At 44.7% G+C, this 21,260-nt stretch overlaps 1 protein-coding gene across 1 annotated transcript in view; it reads left to right on the top strand.

Annotated features, from left to right (window-relative positions):
• CEP290 (centrosomal protein 290) overlaps nucleotides 1–21,260 on the top strand; it is a 1,386,965-nt gene that overhangs the window by 403,920 nt on the left and 961,785 nt on the right. Inside the window, exons 21-23 of the mRNA XM_086918001.1 lie at nucleotides 11,497–11,646; nucleotides 17,097–17,212; nucleotides 19,200–19,302. Coding sequence (XP_086774127.1) covers nucleotides 11,497–11,646; nucleotides 17,097–17,212; nucleotides 19,200–19,302 — 369 coding nt within the window. The remainder of the gene's footprint in view (nucleotides 1–11,496; nucleotides 11,647–17,096; nucleotides 17,213–19,199; nucleotides 19,303–21,260) is intronic.

Genomic DNA, 21,260 nt, shown 5'->3' with positions numbered 1-21,260 from the left:
TGTTACAAAATTACATCCGTTACTGGGACATTAAATAACAATAGAGAACAAGTCCTATGGAGCATGGAGGGCAGTGGGGTAATAGTAAAGGGGTTGGAATTCAGATCAGGTCTGGCAGACCTGCCATGGAGGATAGTTCTTCAGGAGATACCAAAAAGTCAGAGGATGTAAGTCTACAAACCGGTAGGGATCTAGTGATAAAACAACATCTAGTGCCGGACACCATCATTACGTTGGGTCAAAAAAGAAATGACATGGGGCGGAACAGGTCACAAGGGTGCCTTACAGTGACCAAAACAAGAAGTGTGGGGTGTAGGAGTCTCAAGAAGGGGTCGACTAAAGCACTGGTCAAACTTGCGGCACAGACAGTAACCAGGTGCATGAATCGATCATGGGAATCTGTCGTAGCTCCACGATGGAGGATCCAAGTCATGGACCCCATAATTTCATAACAAAATGGCGGGATTGCGAGAGAACAGAAATCCGATCACCAAGTCAATTAGGAAATATACCCCCGGAGCAGGGCTAAATGAGGAAGGCAGCCACCCGATTTTGCGGGAGAAGGCTGGAGGTAGCCAGAATTATTCTCGAGTCATCATCAGGGAGAGTCAGCGCGGGTGCCCATGCAGCAGCCCCGGTAGAGGAAGGCAGCTGTGTGGTCAGGAGGGCACACTAACTCGGAGAAGAAAAGCGGGAGTAAGCTTGTTGGTACAGCAGCATCGCAACATTTTCACTGCTGCTTTTTGGGGGAAAGAGACTTGTGAGTCCCAACCACCATCCCGGAGAGGCGAAGCGGGATGCCAAGCAACAGTGGTTCAGGTCCGAAAGTCAGGTGAGGCTGGAGGGTTGACCACCAGCCAACTCCTCAATAGCTACATAAGCAGATCAACAGGCCATTGGCAAAGTTGGATGGGATCCGCTAACGGCGGATTTACGAAGTTCTTTGGTCAGCGAGGGAGGAGACAAGACATCGCTGGGAAACAAGAAACAGTGCCCAAGCCCAGAGGGTAGGTGACGGCCGGGGGGGATATCCACAGCCGATCTCCACTATGGCTACATTGGTAGCTCCTCCGCGCATCGGCCATGTTGCTGTGGTTCGGCAGTCAGTAGATTTATAATGTTCTTCAGATTTAGTTGAAGTCAGTGAGTAAAAATTTGGTTGCGGGAATAGATGAATACGGAGGGCAAAAGTCCATGAATCCCTAGGGGTGTGGCGGGTCCGAGGGAGGATAAATCCAGTGGAAAAGGCAAAAAGGCAATCCTTAGCCAGGGAGCTCCCGGCTGGAGCTCCTCACCTGTTGGCCATCTTGAATGAAGCGACCAAAGCTCTTTTGAGTCCAAATCAGACACCAACGGGGCAGAGACAGAGCAGCCGACGAGGGACATCAGCTTTGCAAAGGCCAGCATTGAGAGTGGGCCAACTGTCCTGATTTTTTTCCCTTTACAGTACTAACCAAGATATGTGGGTGCCTTTGACTCACGAGTACCAGCCGGCCAAAACCCTCTGCGCTCGAGCTCCCCGGCCCGGGTCCACTGCAACTGACAGGGCTCCATTGCTCATAGGACCCCCATGAATTGAGCCCCCCGTTGGTAGATCCTGGAGTCCCTAAGTCCCCATCTGAGGCTGTGTAGCGAGGAAGGCCACCAACCAGTCCAGCACCTCTGCACCTGGACACTCCAGGGCAGGTAAACCTGAATTGGTTGTGGTACTTTCGATCTTGGCCTCCTAGCACCTTAAGTTCTAAAGGGGACTCTGAGAACTGTTTGCAAAGAACCGTATGCAGTATGTGTCTTTTTCTACGTAGGAAAGCATTACAGCATAAAAACGTATTTGAGTGAACTTTTTACGTATGTGGTAAAATTTCTATTACGAAAAGTACTTACTCATTAACAACGTTCTTTGTGTTAAAATAAATAAAACACAACTCGTATTGTTTTCTAAATTGGTCTTGAGTGTGCTTTTATTGACCGTTTGTGTTCAACAAATGCATTTACACTACCCTCTGATAAGCCTAAACTGCTCGCCCTTAATCCCACATAAGAAAGCATTTGGGATTATTAATTGAAGCCCTGTAAACCGATAAGTGTTGTCTGGACTTTCTACACAGTATACCACTTTTTGGTATGCTACATAAAAAGTAAGCTTCCTATAAAGACGGAGTATCATATGCATTGGTGGTGAGCAGGGCAGCTGAGGTCCTGGACCTTAATCTGCCCTCATTTGGGGTCAAGACAAACGTTTTGACCGTGCTGCTTCAACCGGGAGTGTCCCCCTCAGAACTGCTTCTCCCCTTTAATGAAGCCCTTACAGGCTTCCTGCATGGGACTTGGCCCAAGACCAGTACCTGGGCTCCTGTGAACAGGACGGTTGCCCAACACCCTGCTCCAGGGGACCCTGACTTTTTCATACAACACCCACCCCGGAGAGCTTGGTGGTCCAAGCCTCCACCGTCCCATTGCGCATTCCCTACCACACCCCTGTATAGGGAATCCAAGAGGGTGGACATCTTAGGGAAGAAGATATTTTCTTCCACCAGCCTGGCACTGTGGTCCGTGAACAATGCATGCCTTTGGGACGCTACTCCCGCTCTATGGGTCTATATTTATTTATTTATTTATTTTTAGAATTTATTAAGCGCGAACAATTGCCCGCAGGCGTCTCGGCGCTGTATTGTATTACTCACTTGTTGGATACTGAGGATGTTTTTCAGAGGTTAAACAGCCAGGTTTTCAGTTTCTTCCTGAAGGACATTAGGTTCGGACATAATCTTATGATTTGTGGGAGAGAATTCCACAATCTTGGGGCGGCAACTAGGAAACGTCTGTCTCCCCAGTTGACCAGCCTAGTCCGAGGCACTGCCAAGTCATTCTGTCCTGCTGATCGTAGCATTCGAGTGGGAATGTATGGGACAAGATGGTCGCGCAGGAATTGAGGTGCTTGTTGATGTAAGGCCTTGTAGACGATACAAAGTGTTTTAAATTTAATTCGGTTCCTGACCGGGAGCCAATGAAGACTCCTCAAGGATTCTTGTATTGGCTTAAATTTAGGAATGTTCAGGAGAAGTCTGGCTGCCGCATTCTGGATTGTTTGCAATTTCTTTATTATCCTGACTTGTGCGTTTGCAAACAAGCCATTGCAATAGTCCAGTGCTGACAATACCAGAGCGCTGACCAGTGTCTTTCCCACATTAGTAGGAAGAAAAGGAAGAATCTTCCTGACCAGACGTAGTTTGTAAAACGCCGTAGAGGCCGTCTGATTAGCATGAGCCAGAAAATTTAGCTTGTCATCGAAGATGACACCCAGATTTCTTACTTTCGTAACTGGTTTGGGTACGGCTCCAAAAGATGATGGCCACCAGGTTGGGGACCAGCTAGGACTGAGGTGGCCAAAGGTGACCACCTCAGTTTTATCAGAATTTAATTTCAGACAGTTTGCTGACATCCATTTTCCAATGGCCAGCATACCTGTCTTGAAATTTTCCGCCACTGTTTCTCCATTGTTCCTGACAGCCAGTATCAGCTGTGTATCATCCGCATATGAGGTAAGGTTCATCCCGTGCGCTTTGATGGTTTTAGCGAGGTCCGACACATATATATTGAATAGTGTCGGACTAAGGGATGAACCTTGAGGCACCCCACATGGCAGCGATAACTCAGCGGATTCAAACTGGCCCAGTATAACTGCCTGGGATCTCTCTGCTAGAAAAGACGCTAGCAGATCTTTTGCTAGGCCTTGTACACCCATCTTTTCGACACGGTTGACCAGGATTTTATGGTCAACCGTGTCGAAAGCAGCAGATAAATCTAAGAGTACCAACAGTGCAGTGCCACCTTGGTCTCTGATGAGTCGAATGTCATCTGCAGCTTTGATAAGTGCTGTTTCCGTTCCATGATATTTACGGAATCCAAATTGTGTTTCATCGAGCAGGTGGTATTGCTCGATGAATTCCGTAAGTTGAATATTCATGGTTTTTTCCACTATTTTAGCAAGGAAAGGTAAATTCGCTATAGGCCGATAGTTTTTAAGTTCTGCTTTGTCCAAGCCAGGTTTTTTCAAAAGGGGTTTGAGTAAAGTTTTTTTTAACTGGTTTGGAAAGATGCCTGTGCGGAACATGAGGTTAATTATTTGGGTAATGGCTGGGATAACCGTATCCAGTATTGAACGGAGGATGTTTGAGGGACATGGATCCAGGGCTGATCCAGATTTAATTGTTTTAATAATGTCCTGAATATGAACTTCCGTAACCTCTGCAAAACAGGAAAAATTTATACTTGGGGATGGGGTATTTATCCTTTCAAGGCATTGGTTATCGGCTAGGTTGAAGGCTGAAAATATGTCATTCACTTTGCTAAAAAAGAATGAAGCCAATGAATCACAGAAATCTTGTGAGCACGGGGGGTTAAGGTCTGGGACACTTCCCGCAAGCTGTTTAGTTATTTCAAACAACTTTTTATTCGAGTTTTTTGCGCTTTCAATTTGCTCAGTGTAGAATTTCTTTTTTGTCTCTGTGATCAATAGTTTATATTGGGTTAGCAGTCCCTTGTACACTATCTTATCCTCGTTCTCATACTTTTTCCTCCAAATTCTTTCTTTGTTTCTGCATTGCTGTTTTAGTTTTTTAGTTCCTCCGTGTACCATGCGGGTGCTTCCAACTGTCCCAAAGGAAGCCTGACCGTCCTGTTCCACGCTGTTGCTGATGGAAGAGATGCAGCCAAGGTCACCATCTGATGCAGACTGGATACCACTGACTCACTAGGCAGAGCGGTTTCATCGACTATAGCCTTACGGGGCCATGCCTAGCTGAAGACAACTCGCTTTTTTGGGGATGTCCGAGCATTGCTTATGGACATGCCCTTTGATGGCTCTGGCCTCTTTGGAGACCAGGCGGATTCAGTGCAGGAGCGCCTTAAAGACAGCAAGGCTATGGCCAAGTCCTGCCACCTTTCCATGATCCCCCACAACCCTAATTTGCCTTTCATTCCTTTTATGGCCACAGAAGATGCTTGCTTCCAGCTGTGTCTATCCCAGCCCAGCCACTGCAGAGCACAAGCTTCCTAGCCTCTGCGTGGTTGAGGGCACGGTACCCACAGATCTGGTGGGTGGAGCAGCCAGATATCAGGCCAGTCCACAACCCACTGGCAGCGACAGCATCCAAACCCTTATAGTCTGCTCACTTACTATCATGTGCACCCAGTGGGAGGCAGGATATGCCCTCACCTAACCTGCTGTCTATAACATAAGACCAATAGGTGTCACAGATTGTCTGGAAAGGTTACTCCCTCCCCTATAAGACTATCTCTCCACCCATGCCACCTGCTTGTGACAAGCTGATGGATTACCATCTTTCTTTGCTCTGCCAGGAAGTGACAGCTCTCTTGGCCATGGGAGCCCTAGAGAGGGTACTGACACCAGAATTAGGTCATGGTTGCTCTTTACACTACTTTCCATTGCCCAAGAAGCACAGAGGCCTTTGTCCTATCCTAAACCTGCACCCTCTCAATTTCTTCCTCAAAAAGGAGAAGTTCAGAATGTTCAAGCTCGCTCAAGTCTCATCTGACTTGGACCCAGTGAACTAGATAGTAGTTTTGGACTTGCAGGACGCATACCTACACACTACCGTCCTTCCTGCTCACAGGCATTACCTGCATTTCACAGTGGGCCACGAGCACTTTCAGTTCATTGTGCTCCCCTTTGTCCTACCAGCACCTCTCGGGATTCACCAATGTATTGGCTATGGTTGCAGCTCATCTGCAGAGATCAGGGGTGCAGGCCTTCCCCTATCTCAATGACTGGCTGTTGAAGACGGTCTCGTCCCAGGCTGTCTTCTCGCTCCTCCAGACTATGGTTGATCTGCTGTATGTGCTGGGGTTCACTATCTACATGCTGAAGTCACACCTCACTCCCTTTGACTCTCCCTTTCTTCGGAGCTGTTCTGGACATGTTGCAGTTTTAGGCCTATCCGTCCGAATGGCGAGTCCAGGATATTCCAGCTATAATACAGATGGTTCATCCTCTATCCTTGATTTTGAGGGGACTGACTGAGGCTCCTGGGCCTCATGGCCTCCTGCATTCTGCTGGTGACACATACCTGCTGGCACGTGCAGGCTCTGCAGTGGGGCCTGAAGTTCCAGTGGGTGCAACATTAGGGATTTTTCTCCTAGTCATGGTCCAGATTTTGGAGGGAACTACAAAAGATCTGCAGTAGTGGTTAGCGAACCGTGATTGGGTCGGCAGCAGACCCCGCTCCCTTGCCAACCAGATCTGACAGTGGTGACAGATGTGTCCCTCCTGGGATGGGGTGGCTATTTGGTAGAGTTGAAGATCAGAGGCCTCTGGCAGAATCCAGACTCCACATCAACCTTCTGGAGCTTCGGGTGATCCATTTGGCATTAATAGCAAGTTGACCCCCTTTCTGCTCCTCTTCCTCAGGTTCTTCTCTTTACTCTTTACTTTTTCCCTTGCCCAGCAAAGCTTTGCTCTGGGCACCTTCAGGGTAATGTTTCTGCTATCTCATCCTTTCTGTGGTTGCCTGAACCTGTCATCCCTGTTCAGTTCCCTTATTGTACTGTGCAAAGGTCCTAGAAAGGTTTGCAACATATGTATCCACCTTCTCCCATTATCACGCCTCAGTGGAACCTTAATCTTGTTCTGGTAATCCTGATGTGCACTCCTGTGGAACCCTTGCACAGCTGTCCTCTAATGCTTCTTATTTAATTATTTAAAAAGTTTTATTTAACCATGCAGAGGACCCACTGATACCTCTAAGAACGCAATGGGTCGAGAATGGGATAGAGTTGGACGATGAGGACTGGCAGGAGGCGGTCTCCTCTCCAAGGGTGGTTGTGATACAGATGAGGCTAGGCTGGTACAATTGAAGATTCTCCATAGGTCGTACATTACGGGCCCCGTCTGGTCCACATGAGTTGCTTGGAGGGTGGGGTATGTAGGAGGGATGTGGGGAGCTTGGAATGTTTATGCATATATTGTGGCATTGTACCTGGGTGCAGGAGTATTGGGGGAAGATCCACGACACTCTACGAGATGTCTTGATGGTGGTGATGCAGCCGGAGGCACCCAGGTGCATACTGAACATTTGGGAACCCACAGACCTAAATGCCTATAGGAAGCAATGGGTCACGTTAGCGTGTATGGATGCCAAGTGTAATATCGCATAGTTGTGGGGGGCCAACCAGCTGCCCCGAGTCGAGAAGTGAGTGGAGGACTTGGATTGGTGCATGTTCAGGGAGAGGTCGGTATACATGGCGAGGGGGTGCCCTGGGAAATGGGGGAAGGTCTGGGAGGCTTGGAATCATTACAGTAGAGATGTATATGTACCCCTGGCGTGTCCAGAAGAGGTGGAGGCGCATGTGTCCCCTTGATCCATTACCCATATCTTGAATTTACTATTTGAATGTATGGAGATGTACTTATGGAAATGTAAGGTATGCTAATGTCACCTGATGCGTTACTTTGTAGTTTGTTAATAAAAAGAATTTTTTAAAAAAAGTTTTATATGGCGCAAACATGACCCCTGAGAGTATCAGAGCGCTTAACAATTTAGCAATCATGAAAGGTACAGGAAGTAGTAAGAATAAACCAACAGATCAACTAACAATCATAACAGTCAAAAATAAACAAGCGTGTCCTAGAGGGCCTGGGGAGCTGGCGTTCTGGGCCATAAATGTCTTCTTCAGTATGGCTTTAACTTCCATTTTGAAAGAAGTAGTCTAGGGATTCAGTGTGATTTTAGGGAGCTGGGAATTCCAGATTCTCAGTAGGATACCTGAGAATGCTCAATTGTAAGTTTTCTTTTTATGGAATTTCTGTGGCTTTGGCAGTAAGGGGCTGGCACCTCTAGAGGATCTAGAGCCACAAAGGAGCTCAAGTTTTTGTGTGAGGTATATTGGGGTGTTGAAATGTAAGGCTTTGTGGGTCATGCATGCAATTTTTAGTTGTATCCTTGCTGCATTGCCTTTTTGGGGATTTCAGCTCAGGCGTGATATATTGTTTTTATTTAGAACCTATGATGAGCCTTGCAGCAGAGTTGAGAGAGGCCCTTAGTGGAGCCATCTTAGATCTAGGAAGGCCGCAGAGGGTGGCACTTCCAAAGTCCAGCTTAGAAATCACTAATGCTTGCACCGCCGCCTTGAAGTTGTTGTTGGGTAGGAATGGTTTTGCTCCTCTGGTGAGAGCACTGATGTGCTTCTGCATGTTCAAACTCTTATCTAGCATTATTCCCAAAGAGCCTGTGGAATCAATGATGTTTGGCATGCAATTAAGAGCTGTTATGTGATACATCCATTCTTCGATGGCTGGTGACTGTTTGGTTGGGGCAATTAAGAGGAATTCAGTTTTAAAAGCGTTTAATTTTGGGTGATTGTGGGTCAGCCCACTTTATGTTTTCTGTAAAGCTGAGTTGAGGGACCTAATGTCCTCAGGGGAGGAGACCTTTAGGCAGAGTTGGGTGTCCTCGGCATACATGTGTTGGTGGATGCTGGATAGTTTCAGAATTTCTGTTAAATGCTCCATGAACAAGTTGAAGAGAGTGGGTGAAAGTGTTGAACCATTGTGGTTCCCCTACAGTGATGATGGATTATACAGAGACTGGTTCACCTTGAATCTCTGTGTTCTGTTGTGGAGTAATGAGGAGAACCCTGTCAGAATGGGTGCAGAAAGCCCCATCCTGTGTTCCAATAGGCCAATTAGGCTGTCATGTTTAACCGTATCAAAAGCTGACGATAAGTTGAGGAGGATCAAAAGGCAGAATTCATTCTGATGAAGCATTCTTAGCGCATCATCTACAATGTGAGTGAGAGCAGATTCAGTGCTAAGACCCTGACGACAGCCGGATTCGAACTGGTCTAGCAGTTAGAATTGTTCTATAGGGTTACATAGATGGAGGTGGACACATTTCTCAAAGAGCTTTGCCAGAGTGGGAAATGTTGGAAATCGGACGGAGTTTGTGTAGGTCAATGTGATCTGCAGTTATTTTTTTTAGAATGGGGTGACCAGCCCAGATTTTAGGCTATCCGAAATAGAGCCATGAAGTAGTGAGGCATTGACTATCTTAGTGCAAAGTGGGAGTAAGGGTTATCTGATCTCACTGAAGAAGTTTGATGGCAAGAAGTCACTAAAGAAGTTGGAGGGTTGCAGTGCAGCAAATGTTTTGAGAATAGTGCTTTTATCCAAAGTTTTGAATAGGCTCCAAAAAGCATTGTTTGTCAGGGGGGGGGGGGGGGGGGGGGGGGAAGAAGTGGAGCGGGTTGCAGCACACCAAACCGAGGAGGATGCTCCAAAGCTGACTGCACATCAGATTTGATCTTTGTTGTCTTTTCAAGGACGAAGGCGGCAAGTTCCTCACTGTTAGGCTACGGACAGGGCACCTCTGATGGAACGTTAGGTTGACTATTTGATTGAAGCTTGATGAGTTCAAACTATTTTTTCGGTCTGGTTTTGGCTTGCTGTATGTGGTTTCTGAAGTAACTAGCTGTAGAGTATCTAATAAGTTTGTTATAGATATTTCTCAAGGATCTCAGCTGATAGAGATGTTGGAGGATCTCCACAATCGTTCTGATAGTCTCAGATTTTGACTTTCTTTATTCAGACTACCATTGTACCAAGGTTTGGAGACTTTAGAGGACATTCCTTTTAGCTGTTGAGACACCATTGAATCTAAATTGTTTGTTATGGGACGGTTATAGTGGTCTGTAAGGTCATGTACATCATTTTTAGGGAAAAGGAGCAGTACATAGCAAACTACTGATAATTATATCGCCCTTGTATTGACCTCCAGGTACATCAGACATGTCCACTGGAGGTGGCAAGATGTTATTACTGAGAGAAGTCAGATCCTCCAAGTTAATGTTTTGAAGGCTTCTTTGTCAGTGTCTGGGTTTCTTTAGCTGAACTTTATTAGCTCTCACAGATTCTGTTATGAGGAAGATGATGCAATGGTAGTCTGTCCAGTCACAAGAGACAACAGATTCAAGATGAAGGGAGTTGACCTTACCGATGACTAGATCTACAGTAACTCCCTTGATGTGAGTAAGGCTGTCATATATTTGAGTTAGGTTGAGGTCTACTAAGAAGGATTTTAAGCTATTGACTGTTGAGTCATTCATGTCATTCTATCAAGACAGCCTTCCTGGTGGCAATAACATCTCCCCGGAGGGTCAGTGAGCCTCAGGCTTTGTCATCCAATTGTCATTACCTGGGCATCTACCCAGACAAGCTGGTTCTACAAACTAGAGCTTCTTTTCTATCGAAAGTCTTCACTCCCATTCATGTTGTCCAGCCCATCACTCTGCCTACTATTTACGCTCTGCCACATCCCTCTAATGAAGAGAAGAAACTTCACCAACTGAACCCATAAAGAACGTTATTGTTCTGCCTTGACTGCACAAGAGAGTTCTGGGTAGACAACCAACTCATTGTGGGGTGTGTTGGACTGAAGAAGGGAAAGGCTGTACCTTCTGAGGGATCGTGCTCTGCATCAAAATCCGCTACGCATTGGCCAGAAAGCCACCCCATGAGGGCTTGCATGCCGCCAGAGCCAATGCTGCGACCACTGCTTTGGCATGTGGAGTTCCGATCCTTGACATCTGCCAGGCAGCAACGTGGGCCTCTCTGCACAGGTTCACCAAACACTACTGCCTGGACTGTAAGGTCCATGGGGTCAGTAACTTGGCCAGTTTAGTCCTGCAGGACTTTTTGTCTGAAATTGTTTCGTAGACCCACCTTCAGGTAGGTATTGCTTGGGTAAGGAATCTGCGGCTAGAAGTGTCTATCAGATGAACAAATGACTTACCTACAGTAAAGCCTTATCTGGTAGAGACTCTATCTAGCTGCAGATTCCTAACTGAAACACCCATCCTCCTCACTCTGCAAACATCGTTCTCGGGATAGGGTTTATCCCGTTTCAGGGCCCTAAGTTTCCACACCAGTGGTCAGTGGTCTTCGTGGCTCCATGCTCCTGGTGTGGAAAGTCTCGAAAAGAAACAAACGCCAGTGCGCTGTTGTAGCCACTATATTGGCACACATCACATCTGGGACAGATGACATGCGGAGCTGATCGCCACATACTGGTGTGCAGTAGTACTGCTCACAAACTTTTTTGGGATCCAGTCTGACACCTGGGGATACAACTAGGGTAAGAAATCTGCATCTTTATAGAGATCTCCACCAAATAAGGTGTTACCAAAGGTAAGTATCTTGTTAATTTAATTGAGTTTGCCAAGTACCAACTGATCGCATTACATCTTCAACTGACTCTCTTTATGAAGGTCTCCATGTATTGCGATACTTGGATGTTTTCTTGCTATTGCCAATTCCTGTGCACCACAACACCTGTATGCGGACACTGCCCTTCTTGTATAATTCTTATACTGGTTAAAAAATACATTTTGTTATTTTCATGTTTAAATTACTTCTCGTAGTTGCATATTTTCTATGCGTGGCTCCACATAAAAAATGTGACCTTTTCTTTGTTTTGGCAGATTGCAAATCTTGATAATGAGATTGCTCTGTTACGTCAGTCGGAGGGTGCCAGTATTGTATTCAGAGCTATAAACCTCCCAGAAGGAATGACTGCCTCTAGCACCAGTATGATTAATGCGCTCAACGAGTATTTGATCCATCTTGTGCAGGTAATTGTTCATGGTACATACTACCCTTTAAAAAAAATACATTTTGTTATTCCAATTCATTTGTGTCTCTGTAATTTTAGTTCCATTTGAGAATTGTACTGTAATCATTTTGTGTAATAATGATTCAAAATAACCATTAGAAAATAAGTTGCTTGTTTTTAGTACGCCATGCGGTTTTCGCGCGGCCTCGAGAGCGCTGGGCTAGCCTGACCGGGGGTTGCAATACTTATCACACGCACTTTTGGAGGTAAAGCGGTCACAAATCAAGCTGAAATTAAAGGGTGGCTCTTAGCTATATCAGTCACTATTAACACCCATACCTTTACCCTAGGATCTATGTATGCGACCAAAGAGGGACAGGAGACTTTCCTCCGACAAGCAGTGATGGAATTAACAAACTCTCCAGATAGGCAAATCCTGTTGGGGGGAGACATAAATAAGGTCTTTGATAATAAACTGGACCACTCGGCCCAGCAGCAGGGTCGGACTGGGGCTCTTTCACAGAGTGGGCAGAGGTGGCACTCACACGTCACAGACGACACGTTATAGTCCCATGCACACAAAACCTATGCTAGAATTGACTATTTCATAGGGTCCCAATCTTTGCTTCCCTCAGCGCCCACCTCAGACATTGAACCCTGCTCGCTCTTGGATCATGCCACACTGACTCTCACATTAGCAATACCCCCAGCGGGCAGGCCACCATATTCTTTGTGGCTGCGTGACACACTTTTACATCACCTTCCGTGGTACAGTGGCTCACTAAGACTCTAGAGGAGTTCCTGGCCTGTAATGATACCCCCAACACCTCCATTACCACATTATGAGAAACACTCAAACTGGTTGCAAAGGGGGAATTTATCTCAACTTCCTTGGCGGGTAATAGACTTCTTAAAGATAAGAGAGAGGGCCTCACCAAACAAGTACAAGAATTGGAGCGCATTCATAAGTTGACGGTGGCACACCAAGTATGGTGGCAACCAGAGACGGTGTGTTCACAGCTCAACAATTTTGACCTGGACAGAGCGGAATACGCCGCCCTAAGACAGTGACACTCATTTTCACAGATGCGAATGCCTTTTGCCCAGTAAACTACGTGCTCAGCGCCAGGCAGCCACTGTTAACACAATGCTTGATGCGTCTGGTTCTAAATGCGCAAACAACGCAGACATAGCCTGTCCGTTCCGTGACTTCTATGCTTCTGAGCTCTACACAGCCCAACACCTTCCATAGCAAGCAATATTCAATTACTTACAAGGGATAACCCACTATAAATTGACCCTGGACCAGGCGTCCAGCCTGGACAGCCCGATCCGCATTGAGGATTGATATCTAACATAGCTTGGCTTAAACACCTTAAATCACCTGGCCCTGATGAGTTCTCCTCCATTTTTTATAAAACCTTTTGCAAAATCCTAGCACCCATTTTAACTAGACTTTTCAATTTGATAGGTGACACCGCTGAAATCCCCCCTACGATGCTTTCGGCCGATGTTGTCATGCTCCCAAAGCCTTGCAAGTACAGCTGACTCTGTGCCTCCTACCAACCAATATCACTAGTACTTTTTTTGCTTGAAAAGGGAGGAGAGGAAACACTTTGCTTGCCATTCTGAGCAGGCCATAACAAGGGTCTGCCATCTTCCTGGCCTGCACCTTGTAGGTCAAGTTCTGGTCTAACCAGATGCCCAGACTCTTTATCTCGGTCTTAGGGACGGGTGCTGGGACCAAACACACTGGCCACATGGTGCTGGATTTAAAACTTAAAGCGTTGCCCAGGATCAGGAGCTCTGTTTTCTCACCGTTAAGCTTAATGTGAGACCTACCCATTCACCTCGAGACTTCTTCAAGACCTGAGTGGAGGAGGTTAGACCTCTGATCTGCATGGTTCAATGCCACGACCAATTGAATATCGTCAGCGTAAGTCACCATGTGGATTCCGAAAGGGGCTACAATATCCGCCAACGGGGCCATATAAACATTGAAAAGAGTCGGGCTCAACGATGAGCCCTGAGGGACTCCACACTGTGTAGGGATGGGATTTTAGACAATGTCGTCCTCGAATACCTGAAAGAATATTCCTTCCAGAAAGGAACGCAACCGTTAAAACGCAGTACCAGTTACTCCTACACTCCTGAGACAGTGAACCAGAATACGATGTTTCACAGTGTCAAATGCTGCGCTCAGATCTAGGAGTGTAATGGCTGAGGACCCTCCTGAATCTAGAATCTTTCTACCTTCTTCCACCACGGCTAACAGAGAATTTTCTGTGCTTTGTCGCGAGCGGAATCCTGTTTGAGAAGGATGGATCAAGTTGTGAGATTCCAGAAAGCTAGAGAGAGTGTGGTTTACATTTTTCTCTGCGATCTTGCCGATTCCTGGTAGAAGGGAAAATGGGCGATAATTGCTCAGGTCCGCAGGATCCAGATTGGGTTTCTTTAGTACCTTTTTCACCATAGCCCTTTTCCAATTAATTGGAACTATACCTGTAGAAAGTGAAGCATTAATCCGATCACTGATAGTAGGGGCAATTATTGGTGCTACCAATTTCAGGAAGTTTGGAGGTGCTGGATCCCAGAGTGAACCACTTTTAACCGAGGCCAGCACGGTTAAAAATGATTCCTGGGATAGAGGAGTAAAGGCCTCCAATGAGTGTTCATTTACATGTGGACCCAGGTCTGTGCCCACGCATGAGAATTCACACTCCTTGTCAATCTGAGGTAGGGATTTAAGAGTATTCTGTACTTTAGTGGAAAAGTACTCAGCTTGTTCCTTACAATGCTGACCAGAGGTGTCTGGTGTGACTGGCGGGGTGGGGGTTTTAAGTATTTTTTTTTATAATGAGCTCTACAACCTCCTACGCCCTCCAGAACCAGTAGTCAAATCTGCAGGGCAGAGGCATACACTCTCTCAGAAGGAATGGGCTGACATATAGCTTGCAACGTTTCTAGCATAGAAGCGCAACAAAGATCACTACATATTGGTATCTTACACCCCCTAGACTACTTAGCAGCAACCCAACCTGAAAACCAGACTGCTGGAGGAATTGCTGGTCTGAAGGCATACTAATGTACTTATTTTTGGATTGCCCTGCACTTATATCATACTGAGGGACAGGTCATTGGCGACCTCAACAAACACTTTGACACACTGATACCACTCTTTTCGACATAGGTCTTTTTGGGCCTATCCAATGCATTCACATTCCCGCTCAAATCGTGCAGGGGCAGACAAATGGATATAGCCTTAGACTCGGCCTTGCAAAACATATTATCTCACAGGGCGCCTGACTGGATTGCTACCTACCAGGGATGGTTACACAGATTGTGGCATATACTGGGAATGGAGCGTATATCCCTTTCACTTATCTGTCCTAGGACGCCTATTTTAATATACTCATCCAGCAGGCCCATCGATTTGCTGTGCTCCCCTTTTGGTCTTACCAGCACCCCTTGGGGGTTCACAAAAGTGATAGTGGTAGCAGCAGCACACCTTTGGAAGTGCGGTGTTCCAGTTTTCCCCTATGGCTGACTGTTGAAGGTGGACTTGCTCCAGGCAGTCATCAACCACATCCAGAGTCATTAACCACAACCCGACTACGACAAACCTCCTGTCATGTTTGGGGTTTACTATCAAGGTGCCGAAGTCACACCTGACTCCTTCACAGATGCCTTCTTTATCTGAGCCATTCCGTATGTTGTGCAGTTTCACGCCTTCTCCCCAGGAACTGAGAGTCGGGACATTTGGGCTAAGATCCCGATCAGCATCCCTCCTGGATCTCGGGGAGGATAAGACTGCGGCTGCTGGGGATGATTACCCCCTGCATCCTATTGGTTAAGTACACCAGGTGATGTATGTGGCTCAGCAATGTGATGTGAAGTCTCAGTGGTCCAACATCAAGGTGATCTTATCTAGATCTTGGAGGAGACTGCAAAAGATCTGCGGTGGTGGTTCCTGAACTGCGATTGGGTCATCGGCTGACACCTCTCCCTACCACATCCAGAGTGAAAATTGTGACCGATGTGTCTCTTCTTGGTTGGGGTGGCCATCTAGGGGGGGTGGAAATCCGAGGCCTCTGGTCTCCGTCAGATCCCCGGCTCTATAGCAACCTCCTGGAGCTGAGGGCCATTCTCTTGGTGTGGAAAGCCTTTTTTCCATCCATTAGGGAGGTTAGTGCAGGTGCTTATGTACAATACCACCTCCATGTGGTATTGCAAAAGTAGGGTGATGTGGGGTCCTGGATGCTGTGCCAGGAGGCACTCCACCACTGGAAAAGGCTGGACTAACAAGGCTTCTTCCTGGTGGTGAACCACCTGGTTGGATCTTTGAATGTCAGGGCTGTTGAGCTCCGCTGTCAACGACTAGTCGATCATGAGAGGCAGTTACACCCAGAGGTGGATCAAGGTCTTTTCTGCGACTGGGGAGAACTGTAGCTAGATCTTTTCACCATCTCCTAGAATGTGCAATGTCAGCAGTTCCGCATGTTGGATTTTCCAAAGAGTATCTCGCTAGGACACATTCCACCTAGAGTGGGACTTGAAACATTCTGTATGGTTTCCCATTTGTTTGTAATGAATGGGCTTGGTTACTGGTATCATTTCGATGAGTGGGAAAGGGATACTTTAATTTAAAAAAAAAAGAAAAATTGTGAACCTTGCTCTAAGAGAGAGACCATAATAGTAAATTTTAAATGTTGTGGTGAGTGTCTGACACTGACTACTGCACAACCCCCTCTCATGCACATAATCATCCAAAATATTGACTTTGAATTCACTGGGAAATCTGTGCTAAAAAGGAATGGACTTTTGAGAAATGTTAAATCTGAAACATGTAAACAAGACCCAGAACCCTTTTTCAATGGCTTAGCTTTTTCAAGTATAAAGGAAACCTGATGTTATTGAAACTTGAATTGTGACTGTCTATACATTGTTGTCTAGCATTGAGAAGGGACATGGAACCTGTTTTATTCAGGTTCCGCTCCTACCTCAGTCCGGGATTAGATGTGGAATTCATTTGATGTCAGCCACAACAGGGCCTAGAATAAATTGTGGTTGACATCAACGTGATGATGAAGTGATCACCTTCAACAGCCTGTTGGGTGATCTGCGAAAAGATGCACGTAGTGGGTGGTATCCTCTTCTCACCAAAGTTTAAACCAGGTTTATTAATGTGAACTTTAGAAATGAGTTTGGAAGATAGACCCCTGGATAGCTCAGTGAATAAGTCCTTTGGGGCGTTTGGGTGCTGGCCCACACTGGCTATTATTTTTTTATATTGTGGACAGTGGAATTTTTTTTAATGTTAATCTTATGAACACTTTGTACTCAATGTGATGTATTTTGGGATCCTGAAAGTGTGTTCTGTATGTATGTTTTCCTGTCTGAAGTATTTACAAATAATTTTGACTGCCCCCAATTTCTACTTGACTGAAATTGTGTCAATTTATTCTTTAGGTACTCGAAAGTAAGGAGCAGTCTGTGAAGTTTTCAGAACAAGCTTTAGAAGAATATAAAAGAAAGTTTGCTGTGATGCGTCATCAGCAAGGACTTTTGTATAAGGAGTATCAAAGGTATAAGCATCATATTTCTGTTGTATCAAGTGTATGGTTTGTTTTAGCACTTCACTCCCAAAGATTCAATATGTCGAATCGATAACATTCATTCTAAAATCTTACCTAAATTAATCCCTAATAAAAAAAAGTTGATTTTGAAAAACAATTGCAAACCTACTAACAATATGCCAGATAATTTACATACAAATAAAAACAGTGCAGTACCCGCACACCACAGAACAAGCTTAGGGATTGGAGGAGAAAAGAGAAACAAGAGATGCAAGCGAACTCCCACAATTGATCGCTATAGTCTACGTGGCAAGGAGGATCTAACTCTGGTTAAGCTATTAGGCAGTACAATGCTGATTTCACATTTCAGATGACCAATACACTTAGTATCTCCTTCATCTTCTTAGAAGGAACTTTGACCAGGGGAGACCATGTGGGTTTTGAAGAAAATGGTGGAAAACAAGAAGGAACATTTGCATGTGTACACCACAACAGGGAATTGAGTATAAGTGTTTTCTGGCAAGGATGGTTGTGAGTCACCATGCTGATGTAAGGTAGGTTTGAGATTGTTGCACAGGGTTTTCCCCTCATATCCACCCCCTTTCTTCTCAGTGTGGGAAAAGCTACTTAACCTTAGCTAAAATGAAACTTGGTAAGATTAAAACTGCAAGCGTTTGGTAGAGAACTGAAGGCACATGATATTCATATGCAGCTGTCCTGATACCACCTACTTGGTGCCTAATGATCTGCTGAAAGTTTAGAAAAAGGTAGAGCTCACTTCATTTTGACACAATTAATGTACTAATATAGAAAAAAATAAAAAGGCGGTATGAAGCTCTGAAATAATTTTTATATCAGAAGAAATCCAGGACTCCTAAGTTACAATTTCAAATGTCATAATTATGATATTGAGCTGCTTGAAAAGAGTTTAAGGTAGTAAATATTATAGCCTTTTAACATAATTGAATCCATTTGTCCTATCCCCAATGATGATTCATTGTAGCCATAAAGTTATTTTAATTGGTCATCTGGCAGTCTTCTGAAAGGGATGAGGACAATCCCTTTAACATAAAATAGAACCTTGTTGCCTCTATCAGACCTCCCTGAATACTGAAGCTATTTCATGGGATGGGAGCAGGACAGTATTAAGCCTTAAAGCATTCCAAAGATATCTTGATACGTTTATTTAAATTGAACTATGAGCTGTTTGTTAAAACTTGCCATAAGGAAGATAGGAAGCCAACCATGTGATATAACCAGCCATCCTATCTTGAAGAACATTGGTGTGGTCTGGGTGCCGTACTTATCGATGAGGTGCAAAATGACCAAAGCACCCATCCCCCTCTGTTAGGGAGGGATGCCATTTTGAAGGAGAGGAAAAGTGTGGTGTAAAATTAAATGAAAAAGATGCTACTGAGACTTCAAGTGCATACACTCAAAAAGCAGGAATTGCCAACAGCCTTTCCTAGTAGTTCTTGATTTTAAAATGCTAGTCTTAGTCAGTTTTCACCTTTAGTAGCAAACTTTTAGTGTGTCCCAACAAAAGTCCATTGTCTTCTCATTACATGGGTAAAGTGTGATTCAATTTGAAACACTCAATACTTATTGAAGCTCTTCAATTACTACTACAATGGCTTAGCAAGTTAAAATATGTGTGTTATATAAAACTCTGAGGGAAAGAATGTTTACTTCTTAGAATATGGTTATCTCCAGGTCCCAATTTCAAATGTTCACATTTCTGAGTTTGAATACTATTAAGCTGGTAATTGTAACATCTGAAGTGCTTGGAAATAGCAATATTGTGTATTTAAGTGCAAAATAAAAATAGGCTTGTTATTAAGTTGTAATGCCTGGGGTTTTGGGCCTGCCTCTTGTTTGATTGGGGATTACATTTGGTAGTGGTATGATTACATTTTTCATATTCAGTTTATGCAAAATGACAGGTTGGTCTTGAAAAATTCATCATTGCGATTGCCTTCATCATTTTATCTTTAAGTGAAAGAACATCATGGGAAAATGAATCTGAGAAACTGAAAGAAGAAACGAAGAAGCTTGAAGATCAGAAAGAGCAAGATGCAGTGAAAATAAAGGAGTTTGAAGTAAGAGGCTACATATCTGTGCTTATTTCAGGTTTTGAGACAAATGATACTTCTCCCAGTTTTCTTGTTTGTAGATGCGTTGTACTTTCCGCAAAACTGAGAAAATATTTGTATAAAGGTTTGCACACCTAGGTACGCTCCATGTTTCTTGGAAAGTTGGATGGGATGGTGTTGTCATCGTGTAGAAAGTATAGGTCTCCTTCATACATGTATATGTATGCAGAGTATAATATGCTATTGTTACCATTATTGTGTGTGGAGGGGAGTCATATCTCATGAGAGGGAAAGTTTTGAGTGGGTTATGATTCTGTAGGATATGATCTAGGTCCCGATAACTCATAAGATGCAGATCTACTATGCAGAAACAAGGGGTCTGATGTCTGTATTCGTGTTTGATAATACATTTGCTCCAAAAGATATTTTATGCCGTTCCAATGAATATAAATGTGTCCAATAATGCTTGTTTTTTGAAGCATGTGTACTTATAAAGACAAATCCAGACATTTATTAAATTGAAAAGGTGTTTTTAGTAAGGTTCACACACACACACACACATATATATATATCCATATATCCATGCAGTAGCACAGATCTGCCCCCAAATAAAGGCGCTTACTCAGGACTGATGTAGCGCATCAAAATTAATGTATCCAGTACACGGAGAAGACGCTTTCGACCATGATAACCGGCAGGCAGACTGGTAGTGAAATACAATGCGTAACGTAGAAAACATACTTCATTAGTCCCGCGAAGAGCCATCTTGAAAGGGTAAACAAGACAATCTAAAAACCTAAAAACTTAGCATAATGCTTTGAAATGGATACGCTGGTGGATTGGCAACCAGTGAAGGTCCATGAGCGCCAAAGAAGAGGAGTCAGATCGCAGCCGAGAGAGAGCTAGCTTAGCAGCCATATTCTGTATTCGCTGCAGCTTACCAATCAGGGTATCAGGCACACCCAGAAGTAGTGTGTTGCAGTGATCAAGCCTGCTTAAGATAATACTACGCACTACCTCTGGTTGGGCACGGGCCGGAAGCATAGGAAGGATCTTGCGTAGCGTGCGAAGCAGCATCATACAAGAAGCCACTGTTTCATTCACGAACGCATCCAGCTGTAAGTTAGATCCAAACATGACACCCAGATTCCGAACAGAGTCTGCCGTCACGGCAGTACCCTGGGAAGAGGTAGGCCAGAAGTACGTCTGCAGAGGCCGTGGGGTGCGGTCCGTGGAACAATGCAATACCTCGGTTTTTGAGCTATTGAAAAATGCAATTGAAAAATGCAAAAATACTTCCCAGTCAGCTGGGCACCCACTATATATGTTTGAGTGAAAGCACCAAAATATGTTACATACTGTGGACTTGCCATCCCCTCAGATACGACATGCTAAAGTGGGTAGTACAAAGGACATGTGGGATAGTCCCTCGTAATGGCATGTGAACAGAAATTGTAAAATGCTAAAAAGAAAAATCCAGTATAGCCAGAATTAAGTCCCAGTGAGGCTCTGCGTTGTGGCACACCTCCCACAGGCAGCCATCCACACACTGCACCCTTTCTTCAACTGTGCATTGCATGGGGTTGGAACACCCCAAACCTTCCATAGGAAAATAGTTTTTTTGTTTTTCATGTGTCTGTTTTTTTAAATGAATTTATAAGGTTTTAAAAAAATATATCCATTTCGTAACTATAATGACCGTGTAACCTGTGGTTTTTTTTTTGTGTGAATATAAATATATAAAATGAATCCCTGGGCAAAAATGAAAAAGTGCCCTTTCAATGGAAAGTGTGGCAAAAACATAATTACACAGTGGCGAGCGCTGCTGCATTAAAAAAAACCATATAGTGCAATATGCTATTTATGACCATTTATAACCATTATTCAGAGTAGGAAAGGTAATGATTCAACAGAGGTCATGATCAAAGGAGTCACAGTGCCAATGTCTCCTTGTAACAATGATG

Source organism: Lissotriton vulgaris, chromosome 1_1 (genome assembly GCF_964263255.1).
Source record: "Lissotriton vulgaris chromosome 1_1, aLisVul1.2, whole genome shotgun sequence".
Taxonomy (NCBI): Eukaryota; Metazoa; Chordata; class Amphibia; order Caudata; family Salamandridae; genus Lissotriton; species Lissotriton vulgaris.
This window is presented reverse-complemented; position numbering and strand designations above follow the sequence as displayed.